This window comes from Eupeodes corollae, chromosome 1 (genome assembly GCF_945859685.1).
Source record: "Eupeodes corollae chromosome 1, idEupCoro1.1, whole genome shotgun sequence".
In the NCBI taxonomy this organism is placed as follows: domain Eukaryota; kingdom Metazoa; phylum Arthropoda; class Insecta; order Diptera; family Syrphidae; genus Eupeodes; species Eupeodes corollae.
In genome coordinates this window covers 259,292,799-259,309,443 of record NC_079147.1, presented here as the reverse complement: position 1 = coordinate 259,309,443, position 16,645 = coordinate 259,292,799, and the positions used below count along the sequence as shown (strand labels likewise).

Below are 16,645 nucleotides of genomic sequence, written 5' to 3'. Positions count from 1 at the left end.
TTTCTTATTAAAAGAAGTCAAGTTCAAAAAATAAAATTTTAGAGGTAATTTAAAAAAAAATCTATTGGTTTGTTTTTGAAAAAAATTTTAGTTTTCGTTTTTTGACCAAAAAAAAAATAAAAACAAGCTTAACTACCAAGATTGAACTCAATCGACCCAATGGTTTAGGCTATAGTAGCGTGGACAGACAGACAAAACATACCGGACCGAATCGCGGGACCCACTTTTTTCGACTATTCTACCATTGTAATATCATGTTTGATTAAAATCTCGAGTTCGAAATTTTTTACGAATGCAAAACTTGCCATACACATATTTCGTAGTTCCTATATGTAGCAAGTACAAATTATCACAACAAAATCTTACTTATAAAGTAAAACAGTAGTTACCAGATGTTAATTTTCTTATCTTTTCTACAAAGAATGTTCATTAATGATTAAATATATAAATCGGTAAAATTATTGCCTTGTCATCTGATAGTAAGAAAAAAAACATAAAACATGTTGATAAAAGATAAAATTTTTTCATACTGAATCACAAGACCATAAATTTGGTATAATGACCCTTATCCGACCAAATATGACCAAATTTCACGAAATGGATACCAGCAATATGTTTTGCCATTAATGCAAACAAACTTTGCATGCGTTAAACCTCGCAACTCCCCAAATCCTAGAGTGTGCCCATGCAGGTCACACTGTAAAAATAAGTTGGTCTTATTTTTCAATATAATTTAGCCTTATATCACTTCGTTAAAGTGCAATATGACCAACTCTTGAAAATTGGTTTTATTTCACTTTTGTAAAGTGCAAAAATGCCAATGTTTTAAAGTTGGTCTTATTTCACTCGACAATATTTCCCGACACCAACATCGTTGTGTCATATTTGATTAAAAAATAGTGTTACAAATTGTATAGTAATTACCTACTGTAATTCTAAAGTTGGACGAGAAATCAAGGAACTTGGCATTTCATCTACACTACGGGCAACAGCAGAGATGTTCTTAGTTGTTATTGTTTTGCGATTCTACACATCACTAACTTTTTCCAACAGCTCAAATTTTACCTTTAGCGAAAGGCGTATCATCAAAGTTTTGTAATGGATTACTTGTCAGAATTTAAATATTGACAGTTTTAAAAATGACAGCTACCAAAATAACGGAAGATTTTAAATGAAACCTCATACTAGAATATGTGATTTCATTTGTATCCCAAAAACTGGCATTATTTTGTACTATTTTAGATGAAGTATTCAAAAAGTTTGTGAAACTTTTACCCGGTCACAGCTTAATAAAATAAATATTTTAATTTGAAACTAATTTTCGTCTTTAAAAATACAATACATTTATTTTCCCATCTTTATAGCATCCACATAGACTACCAGAACAAAAATGTTGAGTCCCCTTTGATTGATTCAATTGTTAAGTCTCACACTTAGTTAATTTAATTTACCATAAACTACATACCCTTCAACCCTTATAAAGCAAAACGCTATTACTCACTCTAAATACACAACCCTTAACGCTCCATATGGTAGCAAGGCCTTATACTAAATTTGGCCTCATAAAACACAAAACCATTTAACTGATATCAAAACACATAGAACATGACAGTAATGTGGCGTGCGTCCGTCTTCGTAGCGCGTCGCGCGTCGTCGGTTAGATTAAAACCAAAATGATGCTTACGTTAAAAGTCTTTTCTAATCTTACTAAACTTATTGTCATACATTTTTAGCAACAACTACTGTGTCTTATCGAAGTGCAAAATAAAGTAGGGTCAAAACTGTCGGTCAATTAAAAATACCAAATGGTAAAGATAGCGGGGGACTATCACTATCTATAGATACTTACGTTGAGGTATTCTGTTAGTTGGAGTGGAGCTGATGGAGGGTAATGAACATTGAATATTTTTTATTCGTTGTCATTCTCATAAAAGTCACGACACGCGAAAGGTATATTCATTCCCTCATATCATATCGTCATCGTCATCAGTTCCAAATCTAATACAGAAGTGATATTGTGAGAATCATCGGGGATTTTCAAGATCTTAAGAAACGTAAGAAGCTTTGCGGTTGTGAAATTTAATTAGCAAATTTATTGTTGTTTTTTACTTCAAATTAAATTCAGTAAAAAGCTATGACAGAATTAAGACCCCTGTCTGAAAATTTGCAAGAACGGTCTATAAATGAATTAAATGAAAATCCCGACAGTTTGCTAAGTGACTTAAAAATTTTACGCGAATGGGTTAAACAGCAATCTCATATCCGTGCTCGAACTTCAGATCAGTTTTTGGTGGCTTTTCTGAGAGGATGCAAATTCAATCTCGAGAAGGCAAAAAAGAAATTGGAGAAATATTACAGTCTTCAAGTTGGAATACCTGAGGTTTTCAACAACCGATTGGTTGATGATGAGAAACTCTTGGAAATTATTCGCATGGGGTAAGTTTGATACCACAAGTTTTGGCTAAAAGGATCGGCAGTTTTTTTTTTTTAATTTCTTCAGAGTCATATTGAAACTGCCAATACCGAAGGACAGTGAAGGACCCTGTATCAATATAATTCGAGCCACAATTTACGACACAAATGTTTACAAATTTGCTGATGTTCTTCGTCTGGGGGTGATGTTGGGTGAAATTATGATGTTAGAGGATGACAATTCAGTAATAAGTGGTTACATTGAGATTATGGACATGCAGAATGTTGGAGCTAGTCATCTCTTCCAGCTTCATCCGAATTTACTAAGGAAATGTTCCGTCTATGCCGATGAGGCAAATCCCATGCGACAGAAGGGCACACATTTTATAAATGTTCCACCTGCGTTTGATTTTGGATTCAGAGGCCTGAAGGCTATATTCCCCGAGAAGGTTACGAAAAGGGTAATTATCTTCTAAACTGGTGTCGTTGTTGGTGAAAATTATATTGAAATTAATTTTTTAGATTTTTGTACATCCTGACAAAAGTGAAACACTTTACAGTCATGTACCGAAAAAGTATTTACCAATAGAATATGGAGGAGAAAATGGAACAATTGCTGAAATAATTGCATCGACTGAGAAGAAATTCCTGAGTTATCGGGAATATTTCAAAGAAGGTGTGAATTTTGGAATCAAAAATAAAATTAAACATAATGAATGCAATCCTGCGAATATAAATAGTTTCTTTGGATTAAGGAATTCATTTAGGAGATTTAGGTGTGATTAACATAATTTGTTTTTTCTTTGTTCTTATATCATTTACTCACAATCTTTAAGTTTAAATTTTTTAATAATAAAATATCATTTTGTCACAATCTGTAAGTTTAAGTTTTTTAATAATAAAATGTTGTTTTTTTTTGTTCTTAATTGAATTTTCAAAAAATGTATTATTGCGAAGGAAGATATGTAATCAATGTAATGATGGTTTTGGTAAATTTGGTTATCTCTTAAGATATGATAAAGAAGGTACTTGGTTTATCATTGAAACATTTACGTCTTCAATATTTGTGCGTATACATGGAAGATAAGAAACCAATTTTTCGTTTTCTCAAGGTAAGGAATGAGTTTAAAGACGTGTTGTTTTGTTTATTTAGCGAATTATTCTTGTTGGTAAAGTTAAAATAACAGTGATTGTTTGAGTTTCAGGCATATTTGTTTAATTAATTCAGGTACTGATTTTTGGGATTTAAGATTTAAGGGTTCAAGACAGAAATGAAACAACATTGGAAACTTAAAACTTTTAGTTTCAGATTTAATAGAATACAAGAATACATTTATTAAAAAGAGCACTTTTTAAAAAATTGGTGGATCCGAGGTTTGTGAGGATTTTGTTAAAAGCTTATTACTAATTTTTTTAAATAATACCATCATGCATTGCAAGGGTGTTTCCCTATAACATGTATTGAATGATTTCTTAAAAAATGTATATCCGCATTTAATATTGAATTTTGTTTTTATATTATAAGAGCTTAATAATCAATCCCTCTTATGACGCAACAATTCGATTAAATTCATGATGTAAAAAGAACGTTTTACAAATGTTGGTTGGTTTTAAAAATGTTACATGGTTTTATAGATTTTTAATAATTTTTTGTTTGTTTTAAATTAATGTTTCTTATTTTAAGATTTAATTTACAAGTAAATAATTGAACTATTCTATGAAACAAAAATAAAAATTTCTAATTCATAATAATTCACTTCTGGAAGTGAAAAAATTTAAAATCTTAGGGAATCAGTGATACGAGTCAGAAAATAGATAATCAGCTTTTGAGCTCGTTCGTGTATATTATCAGTATGTATTAAAATTTTTAGTACCCAGAAAATTAGACTAGATTACAAAAAATGCAATTGACTAAATTTCGTGTGCATGTAATTTGCACGAACATTATAAATATTATAATTATCTAATTTTATTAACTTCCCAAAGGAAGTTATTGTAATGGGTCCGATTTGTCGAATTGAAAGTTTTGACATTTCTCGACGTTTCAAGGTCCCTAGAGTCGAAATAAAAGATTTTTAGAAAGATGTCAGTGCAGGCGTGTATACTTACGTTCGTACGTCCGTATGATCGCGACGTTCTTTTCGTCGTCCATAGCTCAGGAACCAGAAGAGATATCGACTTCAAATAATTTTTTTTATACAGATAATAATGCAGAAAGATGCAGAAAGGGCTCTCAAAAATTTTGAGTGGGTTGTTTTTTTTCAATAGCAGTTAAAAAAAAGTTGACAATTTTCGTTAACCCTAAATGTCTCACGAACCAATAACTATAAAGACTTGAATTAAATTTTATATTATGTGTTGAAACGTGATACCAAACCCGTACATTTCTGGAAACAAATTCAACTATAGGATTTTGCTATAAATTAAAAAACTGAAAAAAATGTGGCACCTCAAAAATTGTACGAATATAAGATGATCACCAAAACAATTTTGTTGAGCGGGAAATAACGTTTTCAACATCTGGTAAAATTTTGAGAAAAATCAAGTTCACAATTTTCTTTATAAAAAATAAAAACTTAAAAAAACATTAGTTAAAATTTTTAAAAATTAAGTTTCGACTCAAATATCTTTACAAAAACTCAAGATTATGGCTTCAAACTAATTGTATCTTTTAAAAAATATTGTTTTCAACATTCAGTAAAATTTTGACAAAAATCGAATTGATAGTTTTTCTTACAAAAAATAAAAACTTAAAAGAAAATTTAACAAAAGTTGGTAATAAATGATTTTCGACACAAATATCTTTTCAAAATAATGGTTCCATTTAATTTTAACTTATGAGAAATGTTGTTTTGAAGATTATAAAAAATTTTTAGAAAAATCGAATTAACACTTTTTTTTACAAAAAACTTAAAAACTAAAAAAAAAATAACAAAAGTTGTTAAAGATTGATTTTCGAATCAAATATCTTTTCAAGAATTTGAGATTATGGCTTTCAACTATTTTTTACTTATAGCAAATATTGTTTTCAACATTTGGAACAGTTTTTAGAAAAATCGAATTAACAGTTTTTTTTACAAACAATAAAAACCTAAACAAAAAAAAGATACTAAGACTTGGTAAAAATTTACTTTCGACTCAAATAGCTTTTCAAAAATAAATAATATTGTCTTCAAACTTTTTTTATTTCAAAGAAAATATTGTTTTCGATATTCACTAGTTTTTTTATAAAAATCCAACGGTCATAACAAAATAAAATCTTCGCTACCTTGGTAAAAATTGATGTTCTTTATATCTCTCAAATTGATTTCATTCATCCAAATTGTAAAAATTTAAGAAATGCTACTAAAATTGGTAAAAATTAGTTTTCGACTAAAAATCCATTTACCGAAACTAGATTTTCAAACTAAACTATTTCTTTATAAGAAAAATATTGTTGGTAATTTTAAAATTTTTAAGCATAATTCAACTGACAACTTTTTTACCCAACCACGAAAACCTACAAACTTTAAGCAAGACAAATCTATCGACGGGATGAAAAGTTATCATTGTGGGTTGCATCCCAGCCTCTTTTTTTAATCTATATTGACTTTTGATGAAGTCAAGTACGTAAAACACTTTTTGAAAAATCAACAATGAATAGTGACTTATCTGTAAACGTTATTAGAAGAACATTTAATACAAGTTTCACTTCGCAGATTATAGAGTTAACCAAACTTAGAATCAATTTAAAATAGTTATTGACGTTCTTTTTTTGTATAGTCATCAATATTTTTAGTAATAACCTTCTTTTAAGATCTAATCTTTTCAGAACAAAAATTAAAGTAACTAAAAACTTTAAGAGTCATATTCAACAATAGTAGTACAATTAAAAAAAGTGATTGAAAGTTTTATTATGAAAAATAAAAACTACAGAAAACATTTCAAAAATTTTCTTTTCTTCTTGGGTTAAAAACTTTTTTTTTTTGATTTGCTGATTGTCAAAAAATATTTAACATATAACAAATACATTTAGTTTTTATTTAGAATTAAATTGCAGACATTCTGTGAAGATGTCCTATATAGTGTTTTACAACAATTCTTCCCAATTCTTTACCAGAATTCGATCTGGAACTATCATTGATTTCCGAACTATTTGTTTACCTTTTATTCTCAAAAAAAAACTTTTGCTATACATTTTAAGGAACGCAATTGAAATATTCAAATTCAAGTGCACATAATTTTTAGTCTCTTTTATCTGTTTCTAGTTTTATTTTGTTTTAGAATGAATAATACATTTTTTAATTTTGCTTTACTTGCATAAGAAAAACTATACTTTCCCTTCTACTCTACTATTTCTTTGTTATTTGCATTTTTAAAGTCTAAGGAAGTTATTTTATTTTTAATTAAGAAAATTGAAAGTATCGAAATTTATTGTTTTCTATTAACTATCTGATATTAGTTCTATTTCACAATTATTTGAAATCGATTGTTTTGATTTATTATTATTATATCATTAAATAACTAAAAAATTAATATTACGAAACATGAAAATCACAATTTGTGTATAAAGATGTTATGTGTATAAAAATACTTAACATTTTACCTTCCTCAATACAAAGCTATGAATCTTTGACTCATGCATCGATTTTATTTTTTGTTTGAATATTATAATGCGCAAAAAATAATTGCTTTGAAGCTCATTAACTTTTTCATTGGATTTATATTGATTCATGTATAGGAAAATTAAAAGTATCAATTGACTTTAAGTATGCAATAAACATACAACATTTCAAAGTATACTTAAATTGCTAGTAATTTGATTTCAAATATTTTTCTGTTCTGAAGAAAATAATATTGTCGGTAGTCCAAATAAAGATCTATAGCGATTCCAATAATCAATTCAAAAATACGATAAGGTATTTAAAATTTGAGGAACCATGAAAAAGTTTAAAATTTAATGCAAAATATAATGACATACGAAACATTACTTCTGCACTGGTTTCAATACCTGGCTCTAAACATTATCGTACTAGATTATTACTTTTATTACAAAACAATTATTGACAGCATAAATCTTTCATTGTCTTTGAAATTTAATACATTTTTGGTCAAAATCTTTTTTCGTTCTCGAACACTATAAAAAAGTTTGACATATCTTTAAAAACTCAGAAATTATGATGAACAAAAAAAAAAAAACACTATGAGGTCCTTACATAGGCCAAATTTTTCTTCCCTACATCATTCCATTGTACTAACTTCATTAACTAGTTCGATTATAAAATACAGTTAATTATGCTTTTTATTCCAAAGACACACATGCATGCATAAGCGAATACCTTAAGTCACAATCAAATTTCAAAAAGATAAGGATAGAAAACAAAATCCTCTAAAAATTTGAAATATTAAAAACTTCCCATGGGAAGAATAATTTCAATCGTCAGTTTTTTTTTTAAATTAAAAATTTTGACATTTCTCGGTTTTTCAAGGTCTCAAGGCTCTTAGAGAGATGTTTGTGTGGGCTTATACGAGACAGGATATAGGTACATTCGTAAATCCTTATGTCCGTACGTTCGAAAACCTTTTTTTTTGGCCATATGTTAAGAACCGTTAAAGGTATGGAGTTAAAAAACTATAGCAATTTGAAAAAAGTAACAAATTTGGTTGAACCACCCAATATTGATAGCGACTTCAATAAAATTTTATATTTTACATTGTGACGTGATATTGGTATACATAAATAAAAAAAGCTAAACAAATTTATCTGTCATCTTGAATATTTTGGCAACAAAAAATAATATTACCTCCAAAATGCATCAAAGAACACACGGAGTGACAGTTTTTTTCCACCAAAAAATTAAAGCATAAAATAACTGGTTATCCATTTTACGGTTTCACGAGTATAGGGCTGAAAATCGACATCTTCCCAACTAAGTTGTTAAACTTTTTTTTCCAGTTCAAATTCTGACATTTACGAAAATGGATTGCTTGACTATCGCACAACAGTCAATTTCAAACAAAAACACATTTAAATTATAAGAAACTAATTGACACTATTGTTGAGATAAAAAAATTTGCATTTTGTTCTTTAAAATGGGGTAAATTTTGTAAAAATAGTTTGGTAGTAATGAATTGCAGTGTGGTTGCTACGAACTGTCAAACTCTATTCGCGTTCTACACAACATCCACACTGCAACGAATAAATTGTTCACGCGCAACATAACCTCAACATTATACCACATCCACAGTTCGCAGTTTGTAGTTCGTTGCTCATGTGCAAGATGCTTTAGAGGTTATAGATGTTGTTAGGCCCGACGTCATCATTTCGCTCGAACCACTAAAAATATAGCTGCTGTAAGTGAAAGTGTTACGGAAGACCCGAATGTGTAGATTCTAGTCCTTCTCAGGAATTAGGACTGTCTTACGGCACATTATGGCGTATTTTTTATTTGGATTTACACCTACATCCATATAAAGTCCAGCTTACACAACAACTGAAGCCAGCCGACCATCCACAGCGTCGTAGATACGTCGAATTGGTTCTTGAGCAACAGGAGATGGACTGCGATTTTTCAAACACAATTGTCTTCAGCGTAGAAGCATATTTCTCATTCGGTGGATATGGTAATAAACAAAATGATCGTATTTGGGGTTCTGAGAATCTTCAAGTAATTGAAGAGAGGTCATTACATCCACAAACAAGACGGTGCCGCATGCCACGCCAAATAACTTTTGCGAATATTACTTTATTACAAGAGAAATTTTCTTAGCCGAGTAATTTCTCGTCTCGGCGATATGAACTGGCCACCAAGATCATGCTTTTTGACACCGCTGGAATCGATGCTTGCAACAGTTCCTGTGGTGGTCATTCAAATGATGTTGTGTTTTACACATAATTTTAATGTTTAATCTTTATAATAAAAGAAAATAATCATAACAAAAAATATTTTGTATGTGTTTTATTAACTTCCGACGTTTTTTTTACCGTTCAAAGCTCCAGAACTAGAAGAGATAGTGACTTCAAATAAATTTTGTTATACAGATAACAAGGCAGAAAGATGCAGAAAATTGTGTAGTGGTTTTATTACCACTACCTTTTTGAAAAAAAGGTGAGCATTTTGTTTAACCCTTAATATCTCGCGAAACACTAAAGCTAGAGGTTAGGTTAGGTAAGGATAGGGTAAATTGGCTGCGGATTCATTATCCACACACTTAGGCCAAAAGAAAAGGCCCATTGTGATACCACATGAATCTAGAGAGTTACTTTCTACAAGTCGAACCATTTTAAGCTTTTTATAAAGCGAAGGAGATATTCGATATCCTTTTTAGCTAGTTCACTGGGATTGTCGAAAGAGTATTCTCCCAGATGAAGTTTGCGTCTTAGTGAAAGAGCGGGGCAAGTGCAGAGGAGGTGAGAGATTGTTTTCTCTTCGTCCATACAGCTCCTGCAGAAGTCATTTGAGGCTACACCAAGTCGTATTGCGTGTCTGCCTATAAGACCGCACAGTAACGATTAACTATTAGGTGTACCACCTAGAGTTTGCTATCGCGAAAGCTATTTCTTTTAGCAGAAGCTTACATGTAGTTATCGGTATACCTTTCTTGTCCCTTTCAGGTGAAATAGGTATGACGGTTCCATTTTTAGCGAGTTCATTGGCTCTACAATTTTCTGTGAAGTCTCTGTGGCCCAGTACCCAACAGAGGTGAATGTTAAATTGCTGCGCCATCTCCATAAGAGACGATTGACAATCTAGGGCCGTTAGAGATTCGGTTGAGACACCGTCAAGCGATATGATAGCTGCCTGACTGTCAGAGGAGATGCGGATATCAGGAGTTGATATCGCATTTCTCTTAACCAGGAGAGAACCTCTTTGATCGCTAAAATTTCTGCTTGGAAGACGCTACAATGACTATGGAGGCGGAATGAGATGCTTAGATTAAGCTTTTCTGAGTAAACACCACTGCCAACTCCCTCATTTGTCTTGGATCCATCGGTATAAAAATGGATACATTTGTCATCCAGGAGTTTTTTGTCTTCCCATTCATCTTTGGATGGAATGTATACCTGGATATTTTTTTTCAAATTGGGGTTTTGGAATAGTGTAGTGTATGTACTTTGGTATAGAACCAAAGAGGTTCAAAATGGTGGAGTGCCCCACATTGTTGTTGGTCCATTGAGATGAGGCGTTGAGTCTTATAGCTGTATATGTCGAATGGTGTCAGATGGAGGAGAGTGTCTAACGTTGCTGAGTTTGTGGTTCTTAAAGCCCCGCTTATGCAGAGATATACAGTGCGTTAGACTCTGCTGTCCAGTCCAACATACTGCAACCCAGTACATAAGTATTGGTCGGATGACAGATAGGTATAGTCGATAGGTAATGCGAGGTTGAAAACCCGATTTACTTCCTATGTCTTTCTTGCAAAGAAAAAGAGCTGCTGTAGCGTTTTTAACTATTTCCTGAATAAAAGGTTTCCAACTTATTTTTTTGTCAAATATCAGAGCAATGTATTTGGCTTCATTGGTAAAAATTAGTGGTACGACTTTTATTGAAGGAGGTAACGCTAGAGACTTGAATTAAGTTTCATATTATATATTGTAATGTGATACCAAACAAGTATGTTTTTGGAAAAAATCCAATTAACGTTTTTTTTTAACTGAAACTAACATTTTTAACAATTAACAATTACCAGATGCTTAACGTTTTGAACATCTGGTAAAATTTTGAGAAAAATAGAATTTACAGTTTTTTTTTTTTTAATAAAAACCTAAAAAAAAAACATTACTCAAAGTTGGTAAAAATTGATTTTTAATTCAAATATCTTTTCAAAAATTTGAGATTATAGCTCCAACTTATTTGCAATTATAAGAAACATTGTTTTCAACATTCTAAAAAAATTTGAGAAATATTGAATTGACAATTTTTTTATAAAAATAAAAACATTACTCAAAGTTGGTAAAAATTGAATTAAGACTCAAATATCTTTTCAAAAATTTGAGATTAAATAAATTAAATTGTCAGCCTTTTTTTAAAACTTGAAGTCAAAAAAAATTTCTATTCAACATTTTTGTGAAAACAATACTTATACATTCCATAGCCTACCTTTAGGATTGTTGTCAAAACTGATTCATCAACCTATCATTAAGCCTTAAAGATATTTGTATGATTTTTTTTTCTCTAGTCATCATCGTCTCCTATAAACGACTCATATGTCAGTTAGTCAGCGTTAACGACGACACAAGCTTGTCATTTTCGCGCATATAAATATAAATATTTCTATAACTAAGTATCTATAATGCAAAGTCTTATCAAACAGTCCCATACAAACACTCGTGGTAACCCCAATCTGCATGAACATTAGTCAAAATATCAAAACAAAAACGATATCGATATTCCAAACTCATAACAGTGATAAGTTTTGAAATTTTATCTTATCTATGGCAAAATAGAGTTAAATTTAGTTATTTTGCTCATTTCAATAGCAAATAGGACGTTGTGAATTCATAGACTTTGTATCATTCCCAATAGAAAGTGCAATCTAAACAGCCACCGCCACCGCACCGTTGCTATACCGTAATCAGCATTTAAAAGAGAACAAATTAAGGTAACATTAATTTACTTTATCACCCCAAATCCTCTTAGTCACTTTTTAGTCTAATCATATTACTTATCGTGTTCATCAGCAAAGTGGCCAATAGTAATGTACCTTAATTATAAAACTACCTTCACAACTTGTGGGGTTTCGAAACAAATGAAAAGGCAAAGTGATTTAAGTGAAATTGAAACTGATATTTTTTGTGTCTTTTATTTACATATTTACTTGTGGTGGTTGTGGACGCGCGTTAAATAACTTAGTTACTGAAGTCGTCAAACGCAGAATCATGCCAAACATACGACCATTGAGTGACAAGCTACAGTTAAAGGCCATAGATGAACTTCATGAAGTTCCCGGCAGACTGGACGAGGATATTGCCAGTTTGCGAAGTTGGATTGAAAAACAGTCGTATTTGAAGGCACGCACAGATGATCAATTTCTGGTGACATTCCTGCGAGGATGTAAATTTAGTTTGGAGAAGGCCAAGGATAAAATTGACAAATATTATACCCTGAGGACGATTTATGAGAGTTCGCTAACTTGTCGGAATGTGGACGATGCCAGGGTACAGGAAGTCTTTCAATTGGGGTGAGTTTTGGTGTGTGTTAACTATAGACAAAATAATTGAGTTGCATGATAATTTATCTGATAGCCTTAGGGATATTATTCATATCTTTGTTTAATCCGGATGTTAATTAGATATATTTATGATTTATAAGAGACCAACATAACAATTTATTTTGTGTTTTTCTGAATTTCACAAAAATATGTAATTAAGAGCTGGCGTAGTTCAATCAATTATTTCTTTTTTAAAATAGTCAAAACTGGTTAGAGCAAAAATTAAGCAAAAATTGGTTGGTAGGTCAAATTAGCATAAAATTATGCATGACATTTATACATTTGGTTTTTTGTTTAGGTAAGTTTAACTCAAACTTAATAATTTATTATTTGAATAATTTATTTAATTGTTTGTTTGTTTCTATGATTTAAAGTTCAGAAATAAAGTTCAAGAGGTAAATTTTAAGGGGTAGTTTTTATTGTTAATACGCTTAATAGCTTCCATTTGAATTGAAGATGTTATCATAAAAGTTATCAAGGTTGATTTAATCAATCAAACAATCAATTAAATTGTTTTCAACTAAATTAATCATGTGTATAAGCAAAACAAAAAATACACTTACTCCGTCGTACGAAGTTGCTTTTATATTTAAAGCTGCTTCGATTTCAAAGAATTATTTATTAAATTCCGAACGTTATTTTATACAAATGTTTAAATAAATAAATAAAGTTCGTAGAACTATTAAAAACGTTCTTTGAATTTTTGTTTTTAAATATTGTTAAAGGTTCAAAGTTAAAAGTTCCATATTTAGTTTTTTTTTTTTTTTAATTTTGGAAGAAGAACCTGCAAAGGCATTTGTATAAAATTGGTTCGTTTGATAATGAGAATTCTTTACAACGGTATCAAAAAAAAATCAGTAGAAATACAAATCTTCTTAACCTAAAATGATAAAATCAATGTTTTCTTTAAATTCGTTGTGTTATGTTTCACATTTTCATTCACAATTTACAAAAAATACCGGAGTTTTACATTTGCCGTTAATTGTTTAGCAAAACGTCGGCAACACTAAAATAAGTTTGTCATTTGAAGATTAAGAGTTTTTGAAAATGTAGTACTACATTTATGAGATAAATATTAAGAATTTTTACAAATTTGCCCCCTTTAATAAAAATGTTTTTACGTCAAAGTTGAAATAATAAATGACATTCTTTTAATTGGGCAGCTGCCACATTTGACGAGGTAAAAATACTCCATTACTAAAAATTAAACAATACACGCTTGGTTGAGTTAAGAAAGTTGTAAGTTGAATTATTCTTAAACATTTTAAAATTACCAACTACATTTTTCTTAAAAAGAAATAGTTTAGTTTGATAATCTATATTTGTTAAATAGTTTTTTAAACGAAAGCAAATTTTTAACAACTTTTGTTATTTTTTTTTGTAAAAAAACTGTCAATGTGATTTTTCTCAAAATTTTTCCAAATGTTGAAAACAATATTTCTTTTAAATTAAAATTAAATGGAAGCCATAATCTTAAAGTTTTGAAAAGATATTTGAGTCGAAAATCAATTTTTACCAACTTTTATTAATTTTTTTGTTTAGGTTTTAATTTTTTGTATAAAAACTGTCAAATAGATCTTTCTCAAAATCTTATAGAATTTTGAAAACAATATTTTTTATAAGCTTACATTAACTAGAAGCCATAATCTCAAATATTTAAAAAGATATTTGAATTGAAATTCAATTTTTACCGACTTTGAGTATTGTTTTTTTTTAGGTTTTTATTTTTATTAAAAAAACTGTTGATTCGACTGTTCTTAAAATCTTACCAGATTTTAAAAAGGTTATTTTTCGTTGCACAAAATTGTTTTGGAGATAAAATCATTTTGTATTCGTAAAATTTTCGAGTTGACAAATTTTTTTTCACTTTTTTTTTTTTATTTATAAAAAAAACGTTGATTGGATTTTTTTCAAATAATATACTTGATTTTTATCACGTTACAATATATTATATAATATTTAATTCAAGTCTCTAGCGTTTTTGGTTCATAAGATATTTTCTGTTAACCAAAATTTTCACATTTTCTTAAACTGCTATGGTAAAAAAAACACGCACGCAATTTTCTTGAGAGCCCTTTCTGTATCTTTCTGCCTTATTATCTGTATAACAAAATTTATTTGAAATCGATATCTCTACTGGTTCTTGAGTTATGGACGATGAAACAAAGTTCGCGTACGTTCGGACGTACGAACGCACAGGCATAACTCTAAAAGATGTTTATTTCGACTCAAGGGATCTTGAAACGTCGAGAAATGTCAACATTTTCAATTCGATAAATCGGTCCGATTACAATAACTTCCTACGTTGAGTTAAAAATTTAATTCCAAAATGAAATCTCTTATTCGATAATTCTACTAAACAAACGTTAGCACGCTTTCATCAAATCTAGCACTGTATTTTTTTAGTAAGCTGTTGAAAACCTTTAAAAAAGAAAACATTGCTGTTAACGTTTTCATGGTTTTTAAATGCTGATACAAAGTCTATTTTTTGGCGTGCAAACATTTTTATCGATGCATTCTATTTTTAATTTAAAACATATTTCCAGATTTCTGACGTGTCTTAAATTATATTCTTACTATTTTTAGCATAACATCAGTTTTACCAAATCCTCTTGGTGAAGATGGTCCTCGTATTTTGATCATCCGTGTTGGAGCTTACGCGGCTGACAAATATACACTAACAGAAATCATGCGAGCCAGTACAGCTTTGCAACAGCTGGTAATGCAAGAAGATGACAATGTTGTCGTTAGTGGTTACGTTCAAATCCTCGACTTTACCGATGTTACAACAGCCCATTTCTTTCAACTAAATCCTTCGTTTATGAAACGATTTTCTGTGTTCACCGAAGAAGCATTGCCATTGCGTATGAAGAGTGCCCACTTCATAAATACCCCAATTGGTTTTGAGACAGTCTTCAATTCCATTAAATCACTAATGCCAGTTAAAATGCAAGAAAGAGTAAGTTTACAATCAAGATTTTTAGAGTAAATTCTTATTTTAAACACTTTTTTTCCTTTATATTTACATAGTTAATAGTTCATGGAAAAAATACTGAAGAACTTTATCAAACCGTACCTCTAAAATATCTTCCTAAGGATTATGGTGGTGAAAATGGATCATTTGAGGAAATAACAAATTTTTGGGCTAAGAAAGTTGTTGCCCATTTGGACTTCTATAAGGAAGATGCTCAATATAAGACTGATGAAAAATTACGACCAGGAAAGCCTGCCAGTTTTGATAATGTTTTCGGAACAGAGGGATCTTTCAGGAAAATTGACGTAGATTAAGAACTAAACTAGTAACTTTAAATTTTTTTATTTTATAATGTATGCATTTTTTTTAATATTTAAGTACATAATTGTTTTTAAATAAAAAAAAAATATTTATATGTAATGGTTGATTTAATAAAAGGTAGTTATTCTTTTTATGCCTACAAAGTCTATCAATTTAATTGTGTTTAAACTTGTAATTTTTACAAAGGATATTTTTACCAAATTTCTGAAAAAATATAAGAATCTCGTATAATGAGTCCTTAAAATATTTGAGGTTCCGTAAGTTGTTTAAGAATTAGTTGTTATTAAGTACCAACTTGAATTCAATGTAATAGTTTTAGTAAATAATACTAATCTTGGTGTACTTCAATTGTAGAAATAATTAGTTTTTCTTACACTTTTCCCCGCAAATAAAAGATAAACAAAATTTTAAATTACACCTATTATTCAAAGTCATGGAATGTTACATTGTATATCTTTTTTCTGGTTTCTGGTATAGATTTGTCATTTTTGATAATTGTATGTTTTTAATAACAAATATGAGTAAAGTATAGATACAATTATCATTTTAGATAACAACACATATATAAACATGTAATTCGTGGAAGCTTTCAATAAAAATTTTTGTACGGTAATGAGTATTTAAGGTACCTACCGTACGTCATACCTGAAGTGTGAAATTTCAAGTTGCTAAACTTAGAACAGACCTCGCATTTATGACTCAGTATCACTATCTCCATATTTTGGTTTTTGTTTTTAGATAATATCA

General features: G+C 29.8%; 1 protein-coding gene across 1 annotated transcript; it reads left to right on the top strand.

The window, feature by feature from the left end:
* The first annotated feature begins 1,862 nt into the window (after positions 1 to 1,862).
* LOC129950080 (uncharacterized) lies at positions 1,863 to 16,031 on the top strand. The gene is made up of 6 exons (XM_056061879.1): positions 1,863 to 2,436; positions 2,501 to 2,873; positions 2,935 to 3,196; positions 12,246 to 12,573; positions 15,190 to 15,562; positions 15,634 to 16,031. The coding sequence occupies exons 1-6, from the start codon at positions 2,135 to 2,137 to the stop codon at positions 15,889 to 15,891; spliced, it is 1,896 nt and encodes a 631-aa protein (XP_055917854.1). The 5' UTR covers positions 1,863 to 2,134; the 3' UTR covers positions 15,892 to 16,031.
* Positions 16,032 to 16,645: the final 614 nt, after the last annotated feature.

Excerpts from the sequence above, each read along its gene's own strand:
- LOC129950080 (XM_056061879.1), top strand. The coding sequence starts at position 2,135 with ATGACAGAATTAAGACCCCTGTCTGAAAATTTGCAAGAACGGTCTATA. Across the intron at positions 2,437-2,500 it reads TTGGAAATTATTCGCATGGG|AGTCATATTGAAACTGCCAA; the intron begins GTAAGTTTGATA and ends TAATTTCTTCAG. Across the intron at positions 12,574-15,189 it reads CAGGAAGTCTTTCAATTGGG|CATAACATCAGTTTTACCAA; the intron begins GTGAGTTTTGGT and ends TACTATTTTTAG.